This window comes from Macrosteles quadrilineatus, unplaced genomic scaffold, assembly GCF_028750875.1.
Source record: "Macrosteles quadrilineatus isolate MER2022 unplaced genomic scaffold, UCM_ALF_1.0 Scaffold_5__1_contigs__length_97177068, whole genome shotgun sequence".
Taxonomy (NCBI): Eukaryota; Metazoa; Arthropoda; class Insecta; order Hemiptera; family Cicadellidae; genus Macrosteles; species Macrosteles quadrilineatus.
The window spans coordinates 80340493-80365910 of NW_026542598.1; the positions used below are offsets into that span (position 1 = coordinate 80340493).

The 25418-nt window shown below is 35.7% G+C and overlaps 1 protein-coding gene across 1 annotated transcript in view; it reads left to right on the forward strand.

Moving 5' to 3' along the window:
* Positions 1 to 3383: 3383 nt before the first annotated feature.
* LOC128994341 (nuclear pore complex protein Nup205-like) overlaps positions 3384 to 25418 on the forward strand; it is a 72128-nt gene continuing 50093 nt past the window's right edge. The window contains exons 1-11 of the mRNA XM_054418823.1: positions 3384 to 3504; positions 5028 to 5179; positions 5345 to 5513; positions 6407 to 6625; positions 7141 to 7321; positions 7661 to 7797; positions 8701 to 8883; positions 9745 to 9848; positions 21381 to 21503; positions 22042 to 22206; positions 23543 to 23733. Coding sequence (XP_054274798.1) covers positions 3498 to 3504; positions 5028 to 5179; positions 5345 to 5513; positions 6407 to 6625; positions 7141 to 7321; positions 7661 to 7797; positions 8701 to 8883; positions 9745 to 9848; positions 21381 to 21503; positions 22042 to 22206; positions 23543 to 23733 — 1631 coding nt within the window. The 5' untranslated portion in view covers positions 3384 to 3497. The remainder of the gene's footprint in view (positions 3505 to 5027; positions 5180 to 5344; positions 5514 to 6406; positions 6626 to 7140; positions 7322 to 7660; positions 7798 to 8700; positions 8884 to 9744; positions 9849 to 21380; positions 21504 to 22041; positions 22207 to 23542; positions 23734 to 25418) is intronic.

Genomic DNA, 25418 nt, shown 5'->3' on the forward strand with positions numbered 1-25418 from the left:
CCTAATTTCTGAAACCTCTAGGCATAGCCTGAAGTAATGTAAAGTAACCCCGCTGCAGCAAACCTGCCAACTAAGCGAATATCCATTTGTCTGAATTTTTATTTTCAATTAAATCTATTTAAATGGCATTAGATTTAACGAGTACCTAGGTTTTCTGCAACAAGGAAACTAATAAAGTGTGTTTTTGGTAAAATATTAATAGCTTTGTATAAAAATAAAAAAAATTGCCAAGTTTGATAAAAATCTTACTATCATCGTCATCATCATCATACTTTTAATATTATGTGAAAGTTTGTGTGTTTGCTTGTGTGTTTGTTGAAAGTTTGTTTGTTTGAAGTTCAATCACGCATTAATTACTGGACGGATTGGGCTGAAATTTGGCATGATGATGGCTCACATTTCCGATTAACCCTATTCTTATCTCAAAAATCCTTTCGGGCTCCACCCCAGTGGCTCTGTTGTTCCCCATGTTAACCTTATGAGTATTCATATTTAAAAGGAATTTAAGTTGGTTCTATGATATGCAATAGCGTTAAAAAGTTATATTATTTACTAACAGGGTGCAGCACTGACTATTACTTTTTTTGCATTTATGACAACAGCTAATTTGAACTAAGCAGCAAAAAAAACTGTGATATGCAATGATAACTATCAAAGTAGGATTGTTTGCAGTGATTATAAATGCAATAAGCACTACTCATGGTTAACTAAAATTCGGTTTGGTATATACTTATAAATACCAACCCCGACCAAAGGACGGATACTCTGCTATAGCATCCCACGTATACTTGCTCAGGACATGCCACGGATATTGCGACAGGATATGCAAGATATCCCATATAGTAGTCCTATTGTCAACCTGGGATATCCCAGGATATCCGCAGGAATGCATAATGTCCCCGCATATCGGTGGGACATCCGAGGTAGTCCTCAGGACATTCTCAGGACATATGGGACTACTATGGGATGTCCCTGGGATAAAGTGTGCTGTCTGGGTAGTATATCCATAAACAAGCAAACTTAATACTTTAATAATTTTTAATGAAAATAGGCCTAGTAAAACTACAACATCTTACAGTTTTCTCAATATGAATAACATGGGAATTTGTAATTTAGATTTTTTGACTATAATCCAAAGTGGACTTTAATTTTTCATCATATATATAGCCTGCATATGCATAGCCAGTCTGAATGCATTTTATTTTCGTGGCATTTGACTACATCGACTCTTGGGTTGTGTTATCATAGACTAACACAGTTTAGTGTTTAATATGTGGCTATAATACCAGAGGACTAGTATTGTTTTTCATTTAATAGTTTCATTTGCAAAGGTAAAATAGTAAAAATGAGTATAATTGGCTAAATAGTATAGAAATTGTGTGACAAACGCGGAAGGATATCCAATCAAAGGAAGGACGAGTAGAAATTTAAATACTTTGGGCTTTGTTTGAAAAAATTCCGAGTAGGCCTACTTTCTAACAATTATTGCGTCGTTCTAAGAGACCAGTGGGTTTACCTTGGAGACTGCTATATTCCTCTTGTCTATGAGTTAGTTGTCTCCTTCACCGGTCACCACCTCCGGTGAAATTCATGCACCGGTATATATTAATCGTACGGTACGGTGCGTAATACCATTGATTGAGTCAATGTTAAAACCCTATAGCACCATAGCCTTCTCTAGTACACAGAATGTGCTTTGGAGGTGGCTATGATATGGCACCCTCTGATATACCGGTAGGTCATTTTCTTGGACACCAGTCTGCATCTACAGTATCTTTTACGTTTTAGCTTCGATGACTTCACCACAATCCGTACATAGGGAATAGTCATGGTTCATTTAAAGTATAAAAAAAATACTTTAATATACAGGATTTTTTTATCATTTAAAGTTCATCGAATACTAGATCGTCATAATTATTTGAATATAACAAGAATCGAAAATCCCTTGCATTACAATTTAGTGGAGCGGGAGCGGCTGCCCGAATGGAGCGAATTGAAATGAGTGTATGGACTCTCATGAAGTCAACTGGATTTGGGACTGAGACTCTAAGTTTGGCTCTGGACGACCTTCTAGTCGAAGGGGGAGGTGCAGCTGTCGCGCATGCGCACAAGCACTGCTCTGCTGTCACTGTTATTTGCACAGTTAACTTTTGGTTCCGTTCCACGGCCACCGTGTAACCGTTATAGCTGTTTGCAGGGTTAGGGGTTAAAAACCAAAAGTAGTAAAGTTCTCCAATCCAAACCATTGGCACTGGCACTAAATCCGTGAAGCATAGGTCTCTTTCTTTCTAGCTAGGGCTAGGCTAGAATTATATTGCTAACCATTTAATGGTGGATTTTATTATTATTTTCGTTTAGGCCTTTAATATTACTAATTTTAATTAGGACGTGTTGGTATACATTTTTACACCCTTTATTACTTTAAAGCTATCCGTTAATCTGCGTGAATGTTAAAAATGTAGGCCTAGGTCAAATAGAGGCCTAGCCAAAAACTAGGCTAGAAATTATGGCTAAGAGACATATCCGCATTCTTATCTAAAGTAAGAGTAGGTATAAATAGGCCTACCTACACAAATAAGATTTAAAATACCAACTAAAATACTAGGCTCGGTTATCGTTGGCTAAAAGGCGGCATTTAGCCTATTTAAAAGTTGTTGTGCTTTAGATGTATTACACGTACCACACTAGCTGTTATACCCATAGCCACTCTTCTACACATTGTTATTGTTAGTATTATGGAAAGCTTTGTCATTTATTATTCTAATCTCTCTAAAGAAGAAGGGGTGGTTGTAATTATGATAATTTCTAAATGGCTTTTAGTAAATATGATAATCTAAAATTATTTTAGTTCATCTAGAAAAGAGAGTGGTCACTGAGTCTATTATGGCGAAAATGTCCTAATTCTGGTCACCTTCGCAATATATTTTTAGTGAATACGCCGAAGAAAATAGTTTATTACAGGTTTTACATTCCATATTAAAAATTAATTGAAGTTAACATAACTCATCCACATCCTTGGTTTAAGTTACCGGTAGTGCAAACTTTAACTCGAAGTTCTAAGTTAGGTTGTGAAACGTGAAAGGAAACAAAAACAAAACTTACAACCCAAAATATCTGTCAAACTGAGTGAAATGAGTGAGGCGTGGCAACTCCGTTAACGGTTACAACGTTACAAGGTGTAGTGACCGGGAACGCGAAGTAACGCAATAGGTTCTCAAAACTGCTACTGCTACTTTGAAAATAACAACAGTGACAGCTTGTGCGCATGCGCGACATCTGCACCTCCCCCTCCGACTAGAAGGTCGTGGCTCTGGCTGAGCTGGACTGGACTGGAGTGGCTCAGCGGCTGTTGTTTACTTTTACTTTACGTGTGGAGCCGCGAAGAAGCCGGCGGATTATTGCCTTTTATAATTGTCTTACTTTGATTTTGACTTGTTATTTTGTGAGAGAACACTTGTTTTAATCCTTTTGTCAGTGAAACATCCCCTACTATCTCCATGGAAGGTAATTTTAGCCTTAGTTAGTTAGTCACCTGACAGACAATACCCTGTATTGGTGCTTGAGGTTAACCTGACTTATTTGAAATCAGGCGGTTTGACATGCACTGGTTACTTCTCAATGTTTATTACTTTTGAAACAGCTAACTAGCCTAACTACACTAATATGCTCATTAGTTTATTTATTCAGTTTAACAGAGTGGTAAATAAACAAAGATAACATCTTACTAGGCCTATGTCAATGTCTACTGGAGGTGTTTACACTAGCTCTTGATAGTATGATAGTAGACCTATGAAAGTTATTATACAATGACGAATCCAGACTTCTTTACCTAACCCTGTTATCGGGCTAACATAAAGCATCAACCTAGGTACAGATAAAAACAAAATAACTGGTAACTTACAGTACTTATGAAGTTACCCTAAGTTAGTTTTAACTTAGGTGTTCTTGCACAAAAACAGGGAAGCATTTCAGGGGGTTAACTTAGTCAGGAACCGATGAGAAGTGAGAACCTATTTGCGAAGGAGTGGGGGACGTGACGTCACTCTCTTCTCTTGAGGGAATATCAGTACCGCAACGATACGAAGAGAAGTCATCGGTGTTCGTTGCGTAGTGGTTAGTGTACTTACCCCTTACCCGACTGATATCCTTGAGGTATCCAGATCAAATCCCATCGGTGACATTAACTTTTGTCAAAGATTTTGCTTAGAATGTAATAAACTTACTTCTTAACTGTTCCCTACATAGAGTTTGAAGCATTTAGCCTATAATTTTATTTTATGAACAGAACTGTTTTTTTTTTTTTTTTTTTTTTTTTTTTTTTTTTTTTATTAGGCTAGTAGGGTAAACCTTTATTTATTTGAGTTTTATCTTGTATCTTTTTTATATCATCAAGTTTAGTTGGTTGGATTAGGTTATGACAGTTAAATTTTATAATTAAAATTTAAACAAATTTTGCAAATACCTACCATAAGTTAGGCCTATGTAGGATTAACTTAATTATTACTGTAACTTAAGTTAATGATAGGTAGGTAATAAATTCCTTTTTCCTTAGCTAACTTTGTTGTTGAATATGGTTCAGATTGATAGTAAAAAACAGGTTTCTTACCTTAGTTTGTTGTCAAGATTTAACCATAGATGAAACATACTCCCTTAGTAGATTTGTCATCCTTATGGAACAGCTGAAGCCAATTTTATTGTTAGTTTTGTACGTCCAACTGTAGAGGTTGTGTTTGGTTTACAATTTGTTTCAAGTCATTTCAGTTAAATTTAAAACCTCATTTAACCAAATTATACGATATAATCATAAACAATAACTGGTCTCCTAGTTATATAACCAAATAGTAAAGTACAACATGAAAATAACCCTAAAATAATAGAAACAAAATTTTGTCTACTCCAGCGATCAGTGTGGACGTACATGAACTAGACACAAAAAACAAGCTTTACAGTTTACTATGGGATGAGGAGTGAAACATGTTTAAAAAAACCTCTGTAGCCTATCTGATTACTTTTGTTATTTTGTTTAGCCACTCAAAATGAAGATTTATGGACTCTGTTTAAGTCGCTTCAGCATTTAGTGGAAAGAGCAGTTTGCAGTGAAGATGACTCCATTCTTGATCCACTGCAAAAAGCCTTGCAGAAACACAAGCAAAACTTCCTCACACTTTTAAAAAACCCAGTAAGTTATGCTATTGTTACTTAGTTTGATTTAACGAGGAATAAGCCTTAAAACTCTTCTTCATCCTTCTTTCAAAGCCAGACTTCTTCATCCTTTTCATTGACTAGGCCGATTCTTACCTAGAATTTTAGGTCAATGTTTTGTAACTTTTAATTATTTTCATAGCCCAAAGATGCCAAAGCGAGAGAAGAGCTGTCTCGGGCCACCACAGAAGGTATCCGTCTGGGTGGCTTGGCACAACAGTTGTTACCCCAGGAGCTGGTTGATGAGATCATCATCATCTCCGATATGTACAACCTGAACGAGTACATGGTCCTGTATCTCTTGACTACAGGTCAGTACAACGGAGGAATAGGCCTAAGTAACATATTTCCGTAGCCTTTAATTACAATAGTTCTCAAAGAGTGCATAGTATAACACATGATTAGGGGCCTACATAATTATTAGTAAAATCAAAATGTTTTATTTGGATTATTGCGAACATTTTCTGTCACAATTGGTAAAAAATCTGAAATCTGATCTTGTCCTCTAGGTGAGAAAATATGTCTACCCAAATCATAATACAGTAACTCCTCGATAACAAGACTGAGAATTATTAAATATGAGACTGGTTATCAAGGTTGACTTCTTATTGAGGTTTGCATTCAAAAAATGGGGAAATAAATTCAAAATGGATTTGAAAAAGACACGTGTCATCAAGGGTGACTTGATATTAAGGTTCTTTAAGTATTCCAATGTTAGATAAGTACCTAGGCCTACTCGAATAGGCCTACAGCCAAAGTTGGAAGATAATAAAAGAAAAACTATAAATAGAACTGTAGCCTATAGGCCTAGGCCAATAATCCAAATGAGAAACAAAAGTCCTGAATTAAATCCATGATTTGTAGACCTTAGATTTAATTTTTACGTTGCTGACACAGCTGGGAGCTGGCGTGTGAATTTTAGGGAATGATGAGTGAGGATGAATTGTGAGATGAGAGTCTTTTAATGACCGAGATCAGCTGGGTCAGTCTAAGGCAGGACCAATTGTTAAAAGCCCAACGATCAAGGATAAAATAGATGATAGGCAAATAAATTTCCACAATAATCCTTTTAACAAGGTAATCGAGAAAAAACTAACTTCAAATAAGTGCCAGTAGTGTAGAATTTATGAATACCATTAGGTTTTTTTATCCTATCTATGAATGTGTAGGCCTATAGTTTTTTAATGTGTCGTGTTGTTTGCAGCTCAATCACAGATGGTGTACCACCCTGGCCTAACCCGAGGGTTGGTCGCAGTGCTGTTGTACTACGATGGTCGCAAGGCATTGGTGTCGGCTCTGCGTATGCTGATGCAGGCGAGACACGGAGCATTGTGGACGGTCGATGCAGCTCCGGAAGTCACTCATTTCATCACTGCGTACACTCGGGACCTACTAGACAACGATCTGATAGTCAAGGTTCTTGGTGCGTGTTTAATTCTGCAACCAAACAGATATTATTTTTTTAGACGAGATAGACAAGTTAGTAGAATAGTGGACTATTATGTGAAAGAAGATGTACAGCAGAAACTGAAAAAAACATGATGGATAGGATGGATAGTGCTAGATATGAAGAAAAAATTTCTTTTGTGCTTCTCAAAATTTACTGTTTGGATATCGTTATGATTTTTAAGTTAAAATTCATTGTAGGGCCTATGTATCCTGTGCAAAGTTAATAAATAAATAAAATAATAAAATAAACAAGTACTAAATAAATAAATAAGTAATAAATAAGTAGAATAAGAATATTAGAGTAACTTTTACAGTTAGGGGTTACATTGTAGAATCGAGAGAATAGCAGCTAGCTTATCTTGAAAAAGTACAGGTAGGCCATATAAAATGCAGAAGACATGCAGAATTATTTTGCCCCCTGGGATACTTTGCAAAGTGTATAAAAAGTGAGTTTACCAAGTTTTAGGTTATAGCTGATGTATCTTCCAGGTGTTTTATCGTCGCTGGACCTGTCCAAGGAGATGGAGCTGCTGCAGAACAACCGAGCGCTGGGTGGTCCTCGTCATCATCATACCGTAGTCAACCTGTTCCAAGAGACCAGACAACTACTGGCAGACATTGTGTATCTGGTGTCGGCTCAGAGTGGCTTGCCCAAGGAGCCTACAGACTGGTCAGTCACAGTTTTACATTTAGAACTAGTAGTCATTCCCATATGCAAAAGGGTATGCTGGAGCTGTAAAGAGTGGGAGGGGTTAGTGGTTAAAGTGCTTGTCTGACAACCAAAAGGTTGGTAGTTCAGTCCTGAAAATGTTAATATTTTGGTTATTTCATCATCCTTGATCATTGGGTTTTTCATAAATGGTGCCTGGCTAAAGAAACAAGTCCGATCATTTAGACAGTGAAAAAGACACACACAGACCATTTCACCTGAGATTATTTGTACCTTTATTTTTCTCGACTTGTATCTAAATGTTTGATGATTTGTACTTGAATTTCTGTTGACTTGCAGCCTATTGGAGCATCTACGTGGATGGAAGCCGCAGACAGATGCCAGCGGAGGAGTGGATGGTGTTACGCTCTCACTACAGATGGCTCTACTGTATGTTCTGGATGTCGGAGTACTGCAGCGTAGGGAAGATGGTGAAGGTATTGTTCAATTTGTCTTTTAATAAACAAAAATTTTCCCGGAATGGGAGTTGAATGGATCTTTAAACTATCTAGATTTTTTAAAGATTTACTGCCTTCATCAAACACTTGAGCTGTGATAAAAAATGTCAGCCAATCAAACCTTGAATTGTAATATTTTATTGTGATTTAGTGGACAACAGATTAAGGCAAAATAGTGAACGTCTTCCAAAGGTCACAGAAAATCTGAGTTCACGGTAAAATCTTAAATACCTTCTGTGGTCTCGGCAAAATCGATAACGCCACCCACGGTCACGCAGTTACAACAAAATCAAGAACGTTTTTCCATGCTCACAGCCGAAAAATCACAGCGAAATTATCAACATCTTCCGTGTCATAGCAGAACATCTTCCGATCGCAAACATTTTCCGCAGTCATGGCAAAATCAAGAACATTTTCTGCAATCAAATCAAAATTGTTAACATCTCCTTCGGTCATGGTGATATCTCTAAGGAAAGGAACCTTATCCTGATGATAGGGCACTGTTTAACCCACCTTTATGAACAAAGTCTACTATATGCTGGGATGAGGCTGTACAATGTGCTGCCTGCAAGAGAGACTTTTATTCAATTGTAGATTATCGTAACACCCCATTAGTTTAGAATAGTTTTCATTCAATTTTGTTAATTTATATTATCTTCATGTTTACTTTTTTTATTGTTTACATTAAGATATTTTCATTCAGACAATGCTATTCTGTAGGTAGGTACCACCGTATGTAAAGAATCTTACGTGCAAATACAATCTAGGACTACTCGACCCAAACCGACCCAACCCAAAAATATCAGGGACCCAAAGACACTTAGTTGAAAATTCAGCTTGTCAAATCACTACAGTGATTAAAGTATTTTTTAATGTTTACAGAGCTGTTGGAGAAGATGCCCCTGATCAGCGACCCAAGGTTCATGCCTGCGTTGCTGAGAGAGTTGTCTCCGCGTGACAGTGAGCGTCCATGGCAGTGTGAGGGACTCAAGGCCTTGACACAACTTACACTAGCGGTCACGTTGACATCACTACGTGTCGCTCCTCCCAACATACAACCTCAGGGTATGAGTCATGCTAGTTTCAAAGATGGTTAACCCATTTCTATTCTAGAATTTTTTTGTAATTTTCTGAAAAATGCTAGACTTATTTCGTCCGAAAAGTGCTAGGCTTGCCACGGGGGCAAAGTCTAGTGTCCGAGGAAAAAATTGGTAAACATTTTTTATCACAAAATCCTAAGGACCGATATATTGGAGCTCGTTTGTATGAGGAATCGAAAGAAACCATCGGTGTTTCAAAACAACAACCGAGTCAACCGATATGCCCATTCAAACTCACACAACCGAAAGTAGCGCCGGCACGGTGACAAAATATCGTCGTTTAGCACTTTTCAGATGAAACACAAACTTTTAAATATACGATACAGAAAACATTAGGCCTACTATTTAAATAAAAAAAATTATATACTGTAGATATAAAGTGAACAAAAATGAAAAGAACAAAAAATACCTTCTATAACAAAGGAAAAAGGCAACATAGGCAGGGCCTGTCCGTAGACTGTTGCGGTAAAGTTAATTTTAATGGGAGGTAACAAAATTTATAGTATATATCTATCATCGCATAGCACTGAAAGGGTTAAGTAACAACCAAAGGTTATGTTAAGTGAATGGATATGTAGTTTACAACTGACTTATCCTTTTACCCACATGTAAATATTTGTGAATGGTTCGATGACGCCTACTAACTTACTACCTCAATTAACCTGTGTAGCAAAAGCAATATTTATAAAATATTGTTATTTCGTTTCATACAAGTATAATTTTTAAGACTGCAGACAGTTTGAGTAGGCTACATTAAGAATTGTAAAATAGATTGTTGTATACTGTTGCAGTTTTTCTTGGGTTTAACCATACTTTTATGTTGCAGGAGTATATGAAGAGGATGAAATTTTGATCGACAGTGCCATTAAGATGAAGGTGTTTCAATTTTTAAACAACTCATTCCTATTAAATGAAACTATTTACAAAGAGGTAAGTTGTATGTATTGTAAAATGAGTATTGAATATATAATAGGTTACACAGGGTTGCCACCAGCCATGAAAACCTTGAAAAGCGTGAATTATGCGTGAATTTTGGTGACCATGAAAAAGTGCGTGAATTATGCGTGAATTTCGTCATTGGACCATGAATTCTCAAAATCGTTATTAACAATTCAGCCAAAACCCCTAAATGTGCTGAATCAAATACTCCGTATTAAAACCATTCTCGAAATGAACACCGAGATAAAACGTCAAAGTGGGAGTGTCGAGATAAAAAGTTTTGTTGCCATGCCACGAACAGAAACGATTGCGTAGTTTATTCAAGGTCAAATCCGATCGTAACCGACATCAGCCGAGTAGTCTAGAGATGGGAATTATCGTTGTTTTCCGGCAACGGTTATAACGATAACGCAGCTGCCCAATAACGTGTTACGGCAACCTGTTATTTCAATAACGATTGCCAACTTGTTGCCGCTATAAACCGTTGTCCGCCGGTCGGTGTTGCGGCGTTCAGTTATCATTGTCGGTTGATCAGTTCAGTTTTCAGTTTTCGTTTTCAGTTGTAGTCGGGAGTCGGGCGTTGCCGCGTTGTCCAGACAGGATGCGTTATTCTAGTTCGTTTCAGAAGTTATCGTTGCTTGGTAGCGTTGCGGCAACGGCACTAGTGGCAATGCATGTTTTCGTTTTCGTTGTCCGCGCGGCTTTCCTGCAACATTGTGTAGATAGATATGCGTTATTATAATAACGAACTCGCGATAACGTTGCCGTGGCCGCAACACTGTTATTCATCCTGTTATGTTATAACGCCCATCTCTACCGAGTACCGATCTACCGATAAAATCGATGCTTTCGGAGCTAAAACATCGATCACATCGATGTTTGTTCCGAGTTTCTCGTCTGTTCTCTGCACTGTAACAGCCAATTAACCTAAAACCAATACAGTTCAGTTACGGAAAACATCAATATTTCATTACTTTTGTTGGCCTAAAAGACCGATGTAACAAACCAAATCATCGGTTCGGTAATCTACCATCGATGTAAACAAATAACTTCGAATATCGATAGAAAAGACATCGATGTTTCGAAAACATCGACAATCGGAATTGATGCTCGCTCTCATTCTCTACTCTACTCTAGTGTTTGTGTGGAAGGAAATTCAGAGTAACCATAACCTAAAAGTTTTAAACTGATCTGAATCTGAAACTTAGAAACGAGTCAAACGTTTGAAGTAGTGGTGGACACTGGACAGTAAGATTACTTGTAGCACTCGTGATTCCGTTTTGTGCTTCTTATAATTGATTACCCAACACTCAGTGGAACAAGTGTTCAGATTAAATATTTGTTATTACTGATATATTATACTTCCGATACTTTACAACGTTAAAATAAGAAGTACCTTGCCTTGCGTACTATTAATATTATAATATATTTAATTATATTAATTATAGTTGTAAAAAAAAATTAATTATATCTATATAATTATAATTATATTCTGGAAAGTAAACTCCAGTAAAAAACCAACAAGACAAAAATCTTTGAAGATATCAAAACATCATATGAAACTCTCCATAGTCAGTGACAGCCAGGGTAGAGGGGTGTCTCAAGTAATTCATTATATGAATAACAGCGATATATTAACTATGTGGTGGATGTAGCATTAAAGCAAAGAAGTGATGTCATAGCTATACTCGCAGGAACTAACAATACCCTTAACAACACAACAAAGGATATTTATAAAAACATAGAGAAAAAGTTGCAAGAATTTGACAAAGATAAACAAGTTTTACTTTGCACTATTCCGCAAAGACATGATGCTCCTAACAACAGTACAATTCATTTAGAAATCCAAAGGATTAATAATTACCTAAGTGAACTGGTTGCACGATTTAAAAATGTCCATCTGATCGATACTCAGGTACTGAGAAGGTCATTCTACACGTCTCACGGCCTACACTTAAATAATAAAGGGAAAAAAGAACTAGCCAGACTTATTATGAATCACATCAGAACTTCCAGTCAACCTCAGCATAGCAAGTCATCTGCAACTAATCTCCAAAGTAACCTGTTACAATTACAATCAATAAAACCTAGAGTACAGCTATTGGAAGCTGACATGAACACTGTGATCGAATTGTACTCAGGTGACAGCAAAAACGCTTTTGCTCATTGTATCTCCGCCGATTTTGATAGTGACAAACAGATGAGTCAAGGTGTCGCTACAGTCTTTAAAGAAAAGTTTGGCAAGCCAAGTCACTCAGATTACTGCGATTCAAACCTGACCTGTCAAAAATCCAAACAGGGAGCCACAATCTACAGCTTAGTAACAAAGCAAAAATACTACCAAAACTCGAAAAACTACCATAAATACAATGCTACGTACGATGCAGTTTTTGATCAGCTTGCCAAAGACTTTAAACGGAAAGAGCTAAAAAATCTTATATGCTCCCCTTTAGGATGTACACGGGACCGCATCTCACCACACCACTTCATCAACAATCTGTTGAAATTCAAACAGGAAACAGGGGCATCAATTACAATTGTTACCTACAATGAAAATGCTTCGGAGAAATTATATAATAAGTTATCGTATACAGACTTTGTGAAACACCTTAGGAAACTCATAGTGTCACTTCAATCAGCACGACAAAATGAAGATTCTGGAGGCAAAACAGGCATGCCTAGTGGCAACGGACGTCCCCTTTTGGCTGATAATGGACATTTACTGTCAATGGAAGAATATCCTCCTCTGCCGTCCTGTAACAACAATCCAAGTTCTGCGGTTGATAATTCACACACGATGACAACCAAGCAAGATGTAACTGTAGCTGTGACTTCACCCTGCAAATCCAACACCCTCTCCTCTCAACCTACAAAGGCAGCCGGTACTTCATCATCAACAGCCCCTCAACAACCTTCTGTGTCACTGTGTACCGAAAGTGTCAATGAAAGTGAAACCAGTGCTAGTGTTTTAGGAAATGTAAATTCTCATTTTTTAGGAGATACTCTAATAGGGGATCCTCCACTGCATTAGGCCCTGTCACAAATAATCCCAGATGTAGCTCCAATAAATTTAATTTAAATTTAATTCATGTAAATGTACAATCTTTAAGGAATAAGTTAAGTGAATTGGCTTTAGTATTAGAGGAATCCCATTGCAATATTGCATTATTGAATGAACATTGGCTTCTTAGAGATGAAATTAGGCTGTACATTCCCCAAGGTTATACTCTTGCAGATTCCTTTTGCAGAGAGGATGATCCCCATGGAGGCTCTTCAATAATTTTAAGTACAAATATTTCATATGATAGGATAGATATTTCACACCTTGTTCACACTGGCTCATTAGAAGCATCATGTACTTACATTAAGGATTTCAATTTAACTTTGATATCTCTGTACAGAACCCCCGATTCTGATTGTAATTTATTTTTTAATCAATTAGAGAGCCTTTTAACATTTGTTTTACAAAAAAAACCATCTTGTAAATTAATTTTAGGAGCAGATTTTAATGTTGATTTTTTAAAGAATGATAATCCGACAAAAATGCTTGTCAATGTCTTAAAATCGTTCAATTTATATTATATCTTTAAATACCCAACCAAAGGGAACAAATGTATTGACAATATTGCAACTAACATTGAGCCAAACTTATTTCAGTGTAAAGTTTTGAAAGAACAAATATCTGATCACCCTATTTTACATTTTGCATTTTCAAGTAGTTTATATGTGCCTGATATAGTCAAAGAAGTTTCTTTTAGATTGTTAACAAATGAAAGGATTAATATGTTTTTGTATAGTTTAAGTGTCATCAATTGGGAGTCGGTTTTTCAGATTGCTGATGTTAATGTTGCTTTTAAATGTTTCATTGACTGTATTCAGAATTGTTACAATTATCACTGTCCTAGACTATCTAAGAGAGTAAGAAAGGACTACAAAGTTAGTACAAAAAATAACCTGTGGTTTGATGAGTCACTTAAGAAAATGAAGGATACTCTGTTACTCCTCAAGGATTTGACTAAAATACCAGCTTATCAAAACAATGACATCCTAAAAAAATGTCTATCATCTTACAAAAACAAATATAAAACTAGAATTAAAACCGCTAAGATAGAATATAATGAGGAATTTATTAATAGTTCACAAAACAAATGTAAGGCTGCATGGAAAGTTGTTAAGTCAGAAAGTGGTTTATTTTTTAAAAGTGAAAAGTCGGATCCACCAATTACAGCTGACGAATTTAATGACTATTACTGATGTAGGAAAACAAATTTTAGACAAGTTCTCTAATGGAGGGGGAAGTGGGTTACATTTTTACGACTTTTTAGATAAGGAAAATGTTTCTAATACCAATTTTTCCTGGAATCCGGTAACATCAATTGAAATTTTAAAAGTTATAAGATCACTTAGTTCCTCTAACTCTGAAGATTTTTATGGCTTTTCTAACAAAATTGTCAAATATATAGCTCCATACATTCTAGAACCCTTAACTTATTTAGTTAATATTGCCTTATTAAATTCCACATTTCCAAGTTGTCTGAAAATATGCAAAACAGTGCCAATTTTCAAGAAAGGAGATATATCTTCTGTTTCCAATTATCGTCCCATTTCAATGGTTCCAGTTTTTTCAAAAATAATTGAAAATTGTGTTAAAATACAGCTTTTTGATTTTTTAACAAATAATAAAATTCTGAATAGCAATCAATTTGGCTTTCGACCCGGGTACTCCACAACTTTAGCTGTTGAATCCATAGTGTCAGATATTCTGGATACATTTGAATCTGGCAACTATCTGAGTCTGGCTCTTGTGGATCTCAGCAGGGCCTTTGACTCAGTTCTGCACACCATACTTTTGCAGAAATTGGATTTTTATGGTATAAAAAACCAGGAACTAAATTTTTTTAAAACCTACCTTTGTGGCAGACAACAATATGTAGCTTCCGGCAAACAAACATCAGCTTTTAAAGAGGTTCTTGCTGGGGTGCCGCAGGGGTCAGTACTTGGGCCAGTATTGTTTATATTATATATTAATGATTTGCCAAATGCTATGCCTTGTAAAACAGTTCTATATGCAGACGACACATCGTTTATTTGGCCTTCTGACAATCTTAACACAGCAATCCATGGAATTGATAACATGATCGATATTGGTAATAATTGGTTTAAGAGTAATTTTCTTGAAATTAATAGTGATAAGACAGAGAAAATATGTTTTACACTACGTAGAAACCAAATTGAAAATCCAGATTTTGTTAAATTGCTAGGTATTTTCTTAGATAAAAAATTAACTTGGGAAGAACATACCAACAATGTAATATCTAAGTTGTCACGAGTTTGCTTTTTATTGCGAAAACTAAAAAACTGTGTATCAAATCACACACTTCTTTCTGTTTACCATAGTCTATTTCATACGCACTTATTATATGGAAATATTCTCTGGGGAAATAGCTGTGGGGCCAGCAGGGTGTTTACTTGGCAAAGAAAAGCCCTGAGGATCATGTTTGATATACCAAATAAAGTCAACTGCAAACCTTTCTTTATAAATAATAATATAATGACACTTTCAAGTATTTATATTTTTAATAATTTAGTCTTTGTTAAACAAAACATTACAAATTTTACTAAATGCCACTCAATACATAACCACTCAACTAGACAATCAAACAACCTGTACATCCCACCAGTTAGACTTTCAAAATTCACAAAAAGCCATAAATATTTACAATTACAACTTTTTAATAAACTTCCCATTCCATTTAGAGAAATTGATAACATAAACCTTTTCAAATCAACATTATCAAGATGGCTAATTAGCAAAGCCTTTTTTTCTATAGACGATTTTTTAAACACAAATAATTACTCTGAACTCTTAACACTATTGGCCACTAGGAGGCAGCCTGCATGACCAAAAATCTTTTTATAAATTTCCTGAATATTTACAAATTGTTTAGTTTTGAAGCATTATTTACTTAAGTTTTGTATAAATTTGTGTAAAGCATTCAATCTTAGAATTTTAAATTTAAATATTTAGGCCTGTATGTACAGTTTATGCAACAAAATGTTCAATGTTTCATAGGATGATGTATAGATTTAAGCATGATGTCACATTTGTGTCCTGACTTCTGACGTTGTCTATTGTAATTTTATGTTGCTGAATGACAATAAAGATTATTATTATTATTATTATTATTATTATTGCCATAAAGGTCAAAATGGCTTGCGCCGGCTGGAACTTAATCGTCTTCTGTGTTTGTTTTGGTCAAATATGTCGTCATTTCAAACTACTGTCAGTGTTGAGTAAATGTGTTACAACGTGAGATTAAGTTTATTTATTTAGGCCTAAGTTGCAAGAAGTCAATGTTGTGCTGAAAAATTGTGATTTCGTTCTGAGGAAGGTAAATGTAAATGTTTTTTTGAAGCATATAACTAGGTGTTTTCAGTCAATACGAATCTAACTAATGAGATGTAAATTTGATTAAATAATTGTTTTAACTGTGATTTAAACCTGTGTAGGCAAATAATAATATATAAACTGATCCAATCTGTTACATCCTAAATGTCTATCTTTACTTATTTACTTAAATTTATTCTATAACTATTATCAGCTGGTTATAATGTTTACATGTTCACTTTGTTTTTAATATGTGTTGAATAAAGTTGGTTAAAATTGTACCTTGATAAATACATTTATTATTTGTTCTAAATACATACAGAACAATTTACATTTAACACTACTTCAAGAAATGTAAAACAAATAACAGACTCGTTCGAAGATCAAAATGAAATATTTCTACAACAAAATATGAACAATTCTGTTGGATCCCTCTATAAGGAAACTAATGTTATTGACATTTGTTCTATGAATACCTCAGAAGATAAATTTAGGAAAATTATGTTAAACATAAAAATAAATGGGAAACCTATTCCGTTTGAACTAGATACAGGAGCAGGAGTATCTTTGATGTCAAAAAGTAACTTTTCCAAGTTTTTTCCTAAACACAGACCTTTAATGAATCCAGACATAATCTTAAGAGATTTCAACAAAAATGAATTTGTTCCATTGGGTAAAACCATTGTTCAGGTTGGTTACGGTAACCAAACCAAATATCTTCCATTGTATATAGTCGATGGTAATAGAGATACGATATTTGGTAGGGAATGGCTGAGATCCATTAAAATAAATTGGTCAGACATACATAACGTTCACGGAGCTGACTTGGATAGAGTTAAACACTCAAATCCCAAAGTACACAATATTTTAATGGAATTTAAATCCATATTTGAACCAAGAGTTGGACGTTTCAAAGGGGGAGAAGCACTTCTTAACTTAAAGCCTGACACTACACCAGTTTTTAAAAAAGCTAGACCACTACCTTATGCTTTGTTACCAAAAGTTAGTGCAGAAATCGACAGACTAGAAAAAGAAGGTATAATTACAAAGGTGAATCAGAGTTCTTGGGCTACTCCAGTTGTACCGATTATGAAGGCAAATGGGAATATCAGACTGTGTGGAGACTACAAAGTAACCCTCAATCCCCATTTGGTAATACCAGAACACAACATGCCCCGCATTGATGATATTTTGGCCAGAATGGGTAATTCGACTAAATTTACAAAGATTGATATATCTGAAGCTTACCTACACATGCCAGTGAAAGAAGAATACAGAGAATTACTCACAATCAATACACATAAAGGTCTATATCGAGTAAATCGTCTACCATTCGGAATTGCAAGTGCACCTGCTATTTGGCAATCAGCAATGGAAAATATTCTACAAGGTATTGATGGTGTTGATGTTTTCTTTGACGATGTCAAAATAACAGCCCACAGTGATGAAGAACATTTGAAAAGACTCCGTGCTGTATTAAATCGGTTCAAAGACAACGATTTACACATTAATGTTTCTAAATCTCAATTCCTTGTACCAGAGATTGACTTTCTTGGTTACCATGTCTCGTCAAAGGGAATAAGTAAAAGTAAACATATTACTGAAGCAATAAGAAACCTGAAGAGACCAAGTAATGTGAAAGAAGTTAGACAAATCCTTGGTTTGATAAGTTACTATCGAAAGTTTATTCCAAACTTAAGTGAAAAGATGCAAGCCATTATTAATCTCACAAGAGCTAATGTACCTTTTAATTGGACTGAAGAATGTGAACATGATTTTCAATTGGTGAAGGAGGAAATGATGTCAGAGAATATACTATGCCATTTTGACCCACACTTACCACTCATTCTAGCAACAGATGCTAGTCAATCTGGAATTTCGGCAATTCTTTCTCATGTGTTTCCGGATGGAAACGAAAGACCTGTTGCATTTGCTTCCAAAACACTATCACAAACACAAAAACAGTACAGTGTCATACAAAAAGAAGCCCTGGCAATTTATTTTGGAGTTAAACACTTTTACCAATACCTTTATGGACGTCATTTCACCCTAGTTACAGACCACAAACCCCTGGTATCTATATTTGGACCGAAAAATGGAATACCACTTATGGCCGCAACAAGACTACAACATTATGCTATATTCCTTCAGGCATTTTCATTTGACATAAAGTATAAATCAACCAAAGACAATGTTAATGCTGATGCACTTTCAAGACTACCTAAAAATGTTGAAGAAGCTGCTGTTATTGACTCAGCCGATGTTCATGAAATAGAACAAATCTACACTTTACCTGTCACAGCTGAAGAAATAGCAAAAAAATACACAATCTGATCCAGATCTTAGAGATATTTATCAATCACTAATCAGAGGGGAGCCAATCCATCACCCGATGTCTTCTAACGAACAAGAATGGTCAATTCAGCTTGGATGCTTATTAAAAGGGAATCGTGTCGTGATTCCCAAACAACTTCGTGCAAGAATTTTGAAAGAACTTCATGAGGCTCATGTGGGTATAGTTCGCATGAAGGGACTAGCTCGTTCGTATGTTTGGTGGCCTAAAATTGATGCAGACATTGAGAATATGACCTTAAACTGTTTGGGATGTCAACGAGTACAGCATGAATCACCCAAAGCACCAGTTCACCATTGGGAATATCCTTCAAGGCCTATGCAAAGAATTCATGTTGATTTTGCTGGACCATTTTATGGCCATTATTTTCTCCTAATTGTGGATGCCTACAGTAAATGGCCAGAAATTGTAACACTTACAACCATAAATTCACATAAAACTATTGAGGCTTTGCGTAAATTCTTCGGCTCCTTTGGAATCCCTGACATATTAGTGTCAGACAACGGAAGGCAATTTGTTTCATTAGAGTTTGAAAAATTTCTTAAATCAAATGGAATTAGACACAAGAGATCAGCACCTTACCATCCTGCTACTAATGGTCAAGTAGAACGCTATGTGCAAGACTTGAAAGATACCATCAGAGCCATGCACTTTGAGGAAGGCTCTATCGAAATAAAACTGCAGAGATATTTAATGGCCTATCGAAGAGCTCCACATAGTACTACAGGACAATCTCCTTCACATCTCTTTATTGGACGTCAAATTCGATCAAGACTTGACTTATTGTATCCTGATTTGTCACAAAAAATGAACCAGAAGTTTGACACAGACTGTGACAGGCAAAAGTCCTTTAAAGCTCAAGACCGTGACAGGCAAAAGTCCTTTAAAGCTCAAGACCGTGACAGGCAAAAGTCCTTTAAAGCTCAAGACCCTGTCGCCTACCGCCTCTATGGAACCTGCAACAAATGGGGGTTTGGAAAGATCAACAAAAAAGAAGGACCAAGAAATTATGAAATAACCACAAGCAGTGGCCCAATCAGACGACATCAAGACCAAATTAGACGCTCAGGGAGGGACTTGTGTGAATTTTCATTAAGGAATGAGCAAAATCAAGTATTCATACCAACAAATTTTGGAGAAGTCAGAGAGGAACCAACCGAAAACCACGCAACAAATTATCACAACATTAATCCAGAGGCCAATGATCCCAACATACCAGATGATCCAGAGACCAGTAACAACATGTCAGATGTTCCAGTGGCACCAGAGACCAGTAACAACATGTCAGATGTTCCAGTGGCACCAGAGACCAGTAACAACATGTCAGATGTTCCAGTGGCACCAGCTTCCGCTATGACAGTGAGACGATCAAAACGGACACATAAACCCGTCGATAGACTTAACTTATGAAACTCACTAAGAAGGGGAGGTGTTACATCCTAAATGTCTATCTTTACTTATTTACTTAAATTTATTCTATAACTATTATCAGCTGGTTATAATGTTTACATGTTCACTTTGTTTTTAATATGTGTTGAATAAAGTTGGTTAAAATTGTACCTTGATAAATACATTTATTATTTGTTCTAAATACATACAGAACACAATCTGAAGAAACATCCTCCTAACTAAGTTTATTTTAACCTTTTCTGTAATGTAATTAATTATTTTTTTATTACTTAATGTAAGTTAGCCTATGTCTAAACTTACATACATTCCATAACTTTTGTTTCGTTCTTAGCTTTAACTAAATATTTATTTACATAATCTTACCTTTTTAGAGTGTTTTTATCAGTCAGTCGGTAACCTTTAATCTTCTCAATAAATAAAAGTTGGTTCAGGCCTAACTTAACCTAGATTCAGCTTTGGATTACAATGTAGGCTAGCCTACTGTGTTACAGTATAAAGTAATAAATTGCATGTGCGTTTTAGTAGGCCTAGATATGGCGCATTACTAAGTTAACCGTTTCTTGATCATGTTCTTAACATTTGTTTTTATAGTAGCGTATTATCTTAATTTGATGTTTAGACAGTAAAGTTCTAGGCCATTGCTGGATTAACTAAGTTAAACCTTTTATGTTTGGATGCAATGTTTTTTAGGTTAGGCCTAGACCTAACTACCAATCCGACTTATTTTTTTATTTATTATTTCTTCTAACGTTTGAATTTATCATTAGGCCTATGATGTTGTTAAATCAGATGTTTCAATTTTTTTAAATAATTACATCGTATTATCACACACAAGATTTTTATTAATATCCTTTTTCATCTGTGATTTTACTTTTTTTAGACTGGATAAATTATATTAAATTCTTATTTTTAACTCTAAAATAAACGCATGAAATGTGTTTTATTTGATAGTAGCACACAAAACTATATATTGTCGATAAATTAATGTACAATTCTGAACTAGGCAACACTCTTTTATGGTGAAATTGTGCGAGCATATACCCCATGAATTTTTCAAAACTACCAATGAAAACCTTGAATTATGCTTGAATTTTTTTATCTCACTTTGGTGGCAACCCTGTTACACACCTTAGTCCGTCTTCAGTCTTAAATTAGTCTAGGGATGACTAGTTTCGGATCAAAGACCCATTATCAAATCCTTGTCAACATCAAATTGGAGTTAGTCATAAATCTGACAGAAGTCTTCATCAACATGTAATTACAGTTCAGCACATAAAGATCACAATTTAAATACATTTAAAAGGCAATAGTCCGGCTACATTGATACACGGGACAAATTTAGGTAATTTATAATTGTTCCCCCTATTTTCAGGAGTTTTATCTGAGAAGGCTGCACAACCTACTGACAGACTTCATCATTCAGATGCCTCTCAAGCTGAAAGAACTCAGAAACAAAGCTGAAGACGCTGCTAAAACTTACAACGCTTATGTTCAAGTAAGTCAAATCACAAGGGATCACTGAATGGGGATTATTGGCCTTTTTTAGTACCTAAGCAAGTGGCATTTTGTGTGTAAAACATTCAAATGCTTCAGAAAAAAGCTTTCTGTCTAATTCCCTCAATCTTTTATGGACATCCAGGTATCAGACCCAACGCCTTCAAACCATGGTCCAAGACACAATTAATTACAGAGCGAAATTGTGCACAAACACACATATTGGAATCTTGAGCTTGTGCTTCGACTACATACTAACGTCTGTATAGATCAGCTAAGTATATCAGCTACAGAGCTGCAAATGGCGCCGTTCTGTTCACAAATGATGCCAGTAAGCTGCAAGGAGCCTCATTTGGTGTACATGCTAACTAAGAAGCAATAAGCACAAATGGCTCTTTCTTAAAAAGTGACTTGTATCAATATATGTTGGTGACAAAATGATACAGTAATACCAGAGTGTATTCGATTTAGTAATATTATAAATGCATAAATATTAAAACATTATCTATAAACTATTTTTGAAACTTTGATGTTTTCAGGAAGGACTAGACCCACCAACCAATCTGTCCCAGAGTTATGAGCAACTTCTTCTCTCCCTCTCCCGTCTCTACGGTACAGACCCTCTCAATCTACAACTGGAGCTGGACTTCTGGTGTACGGACGGAGCTCCACAGAACTACGCTTATCGCATGCCTCCCCGACAGGTGATAGTTTCACACCAGTTGAGGATGTTGTACAGAGAAGTTAGGTACAAAGGAAACTCGCTTATGGGACAACTGTGCGATTTCAGCTCTAGTATGTTGTGCCGGAAATATACTTGTGACAAGCCAGGAAGAGCCTTAGTGGCGAGCACTCTGAGGAAATTCCTATGGCACAGGGTCATCGTCCATTATGATTTTTTATCTTTGACAAACAGGGGGATGTTGGACTTTGTCCTAGACACCAGTGGCTAGTGCTAGACACCATCTAAGTGTACCTTTGTGTGTTTTCTCTGTACGTTACTTCTCTGTGGGTGCTGGAAAATAAAATATCCCTGCTGCAGCAAACCTGCGGACTTAGATTTCCATTTGGCTAGTTGGATTTTCACCAAAACATTTGCTGTAAAATATCACATTCATTCTTTATTTAAATTTTATTGGGTTTAACAAGTTCTTAGGTTTGCTGCTACAGGGAAAGTAATTAAGTGTGTTAAGAGTGAAATGTTATTAGTCTCATATGAAATAGGGATGGTTCGGTTGTTGGGTTTACCAGTCGAAACCAGAATTGACATCAAAAGTCCGTTTCAGTTTATCAGTTGTTGTGCAATAATTTTACCGCGATAGCAGTAGGTTAGGATCACATAAAAGGACTATTAGATTAATAATTTATTACTAGATTAATGCTGCAATTACATTACCATCAATGTGTTATCAAGATAATAATTCTGTCAAGTTTTTAGAGTACTCAAGGTTGGGTGGAGTAGCCCTAAGTACTCGTTAATATGAGTCAAGTAGTGGAGCTCAAGCGCTGTGCTGCTAACCAAGTCTTTATTTTGGGAAACGAGTGAAAGTCACTCAGAGCAAGGTTTAGACTGTGGGGAAAATTTCCTTTTTGAGAGAATGAAGGAGATCTTGTGTCTTTTTGTCATGTCTGGCATTGTCATGCAAAAACAAAATTTTGAGCTTTAACATTAGTTTTGGTTCATTTGAAACTGAATTCACCATTTCCGAATACTGTGCACTTCACTCAATTCATGATAAAAGTTAATGGCAATCAAAAACCAATTCCTCACACAATTGGCAGGATTTTCAATTCCAGCATACTTTTCAATCATTAATATTGCGATAACCTCAACACAATGACATTTACACTATGATTGCTGGATACTAATTAAGGAGGCAAACGAGTGTGTACCCAAAAGTGTGCGATCAGCGTTCACCTATGATCATCAGACGGAAACTTTCCTTACTCTCTGAAATAGCCCTTGTATTTTATTTGAAATATCATGAAGATTGTAATGCCCTTTTCCAATCATTTCATGTCATGTTTGTATTGCTTTAGGTGAGCTTGTACAAGTTTGTACGTCAGAGTGGAGAGTCTCTTCCGCCAACGTTGTTTGTTCCGTACATGAAAATGTTGGCATCCCTAGCATCATGTCCTGCAGCAGCTAAACAGGCTTACCAACTGCTGAAGACAAACCAGCCACCACAGTCCAATGTTGCCTGGGATCATTTCTTTAGCTCCCTAAACAGGTATGGAATCAACTTTAGGCAAATTTACATATACTAAAATCATTATTTTGTTGGGTTATAGGAATCTTATATGCTAAAAAACGTTTGCAAATCTTATGACAGCTAGCCTGACCATACTACTGGACCGAATTACACGTGGTTGGTACAAAATGAAAGATATTATCCTGTAGATTTGCAGAATCCCTTTATAAATTATAATAGGCTCAAAAATTAGCACAGAAAAATAATTTAAAATTTTAAAAATTAACATGGGTCTTATGGGTTGTAAATAAAATATAAAATATAGACAGAAAATCAAAACAAATGTAAGAAATTCCAATCACATGTTTTTTTTCAGCATGTGTTGAAAATAGAGAAGTTTGCACAATAAATACTTTTGGTTGAGTTTTCGACCACGGGGCGAGCTCTCGTACATTACAATTTCAATTAGCTTTTTTGTGAGTCTTAATGGGCTTCCTCAGATGATGAAAAGTGAATATTTTACATATTGTCTTTCAAATAGTGGTTTATATTAGATGGGGTTATGGTAACTTAACCAAAGTAAATTGCAGCGCTTACATTCTTTACCACCATGGCATCAATCTGATGTTAAAAGAGGGCTTAACTGTGGCTATTTTATGTTTATTATGCCAGTTTTAACTCTAACAGGTTGCGAAAAAGATCCTTTAGCTTGAAAATTTTCAACTCCCAGCCTAAATTAGTTTTGCCATTAATGTTTCGCTCAAATAGGTGCAAAGAGTTTTTAGCATAGAAAGAATTGTCAAACTAGGTAGGGCTGGTGGAACTAACTTTTTATACATAAAGCTTTGTTCAAGGAAAGGCTCTAGGCCAGGATTTTGAATTGTAGAATAAGGAGGATAGCAAAGCAGCAGCTAGCAAAAAAAAAAATTTCTGTATACTTGACAGTCCCTCGGGGGATGAAATATTGTGTGTACTCTTCTGTTTGTTATGGCCTACCTGTTTTTCTTCAAGGTAAGCTAGTACTGTCCTCCTTATTCTTCAATTTCTATACATAAAGTAGACTCCATCTTGGTATAAAACTACAAAAATACAGTATTGGTACTATACAAAATAATTGAGGGAGTTTAAACTAGTGATGTGTCAAAACCGAATCTCAAATCTCAAAACCATCAAAACTTAGGAAAAGTTTCGGTTTCGAGATTCGATCACCAAGTTTCGAGATTCAAAATTTTCGAAATTGAAGATTTTGACAGTTTTATTTTTGAAACTGCTGACATTTTTTTGTGCTATTGTAATTGTGTTTAACACTGTTTCCAAACAAGCTGGTAGCAACAGAGCAAACATCACCATTAACAGTAATTAAACAAGTTAATTTGATTCTGAACTTCAAAAGGTATCTTAAATACTATAACTGGTACAATTCAGTTTCACATCAATATTTACTGAACACAAAGAAATATTGACCCCTAATGTTCTAATTAATCTAATATTCATGTGTCTAATATTCATTGTTGGTGTTAGAAGTTTAATTAAATTTTTTGTTGGTTGTTTATGAACAATTATGTTGTACTAGTGGCTTGTAGGGACATAAGTCCCTAAAAAGCTCAAATGTAAAACAACTTTTTGCAATACCGGTATCTAAACAAACTCAGAATAACATTATCTATGTGTCAGAATAGGCATCCCTACACCATATCTTTTGTATAAAAACCAGTTTGTTGTTC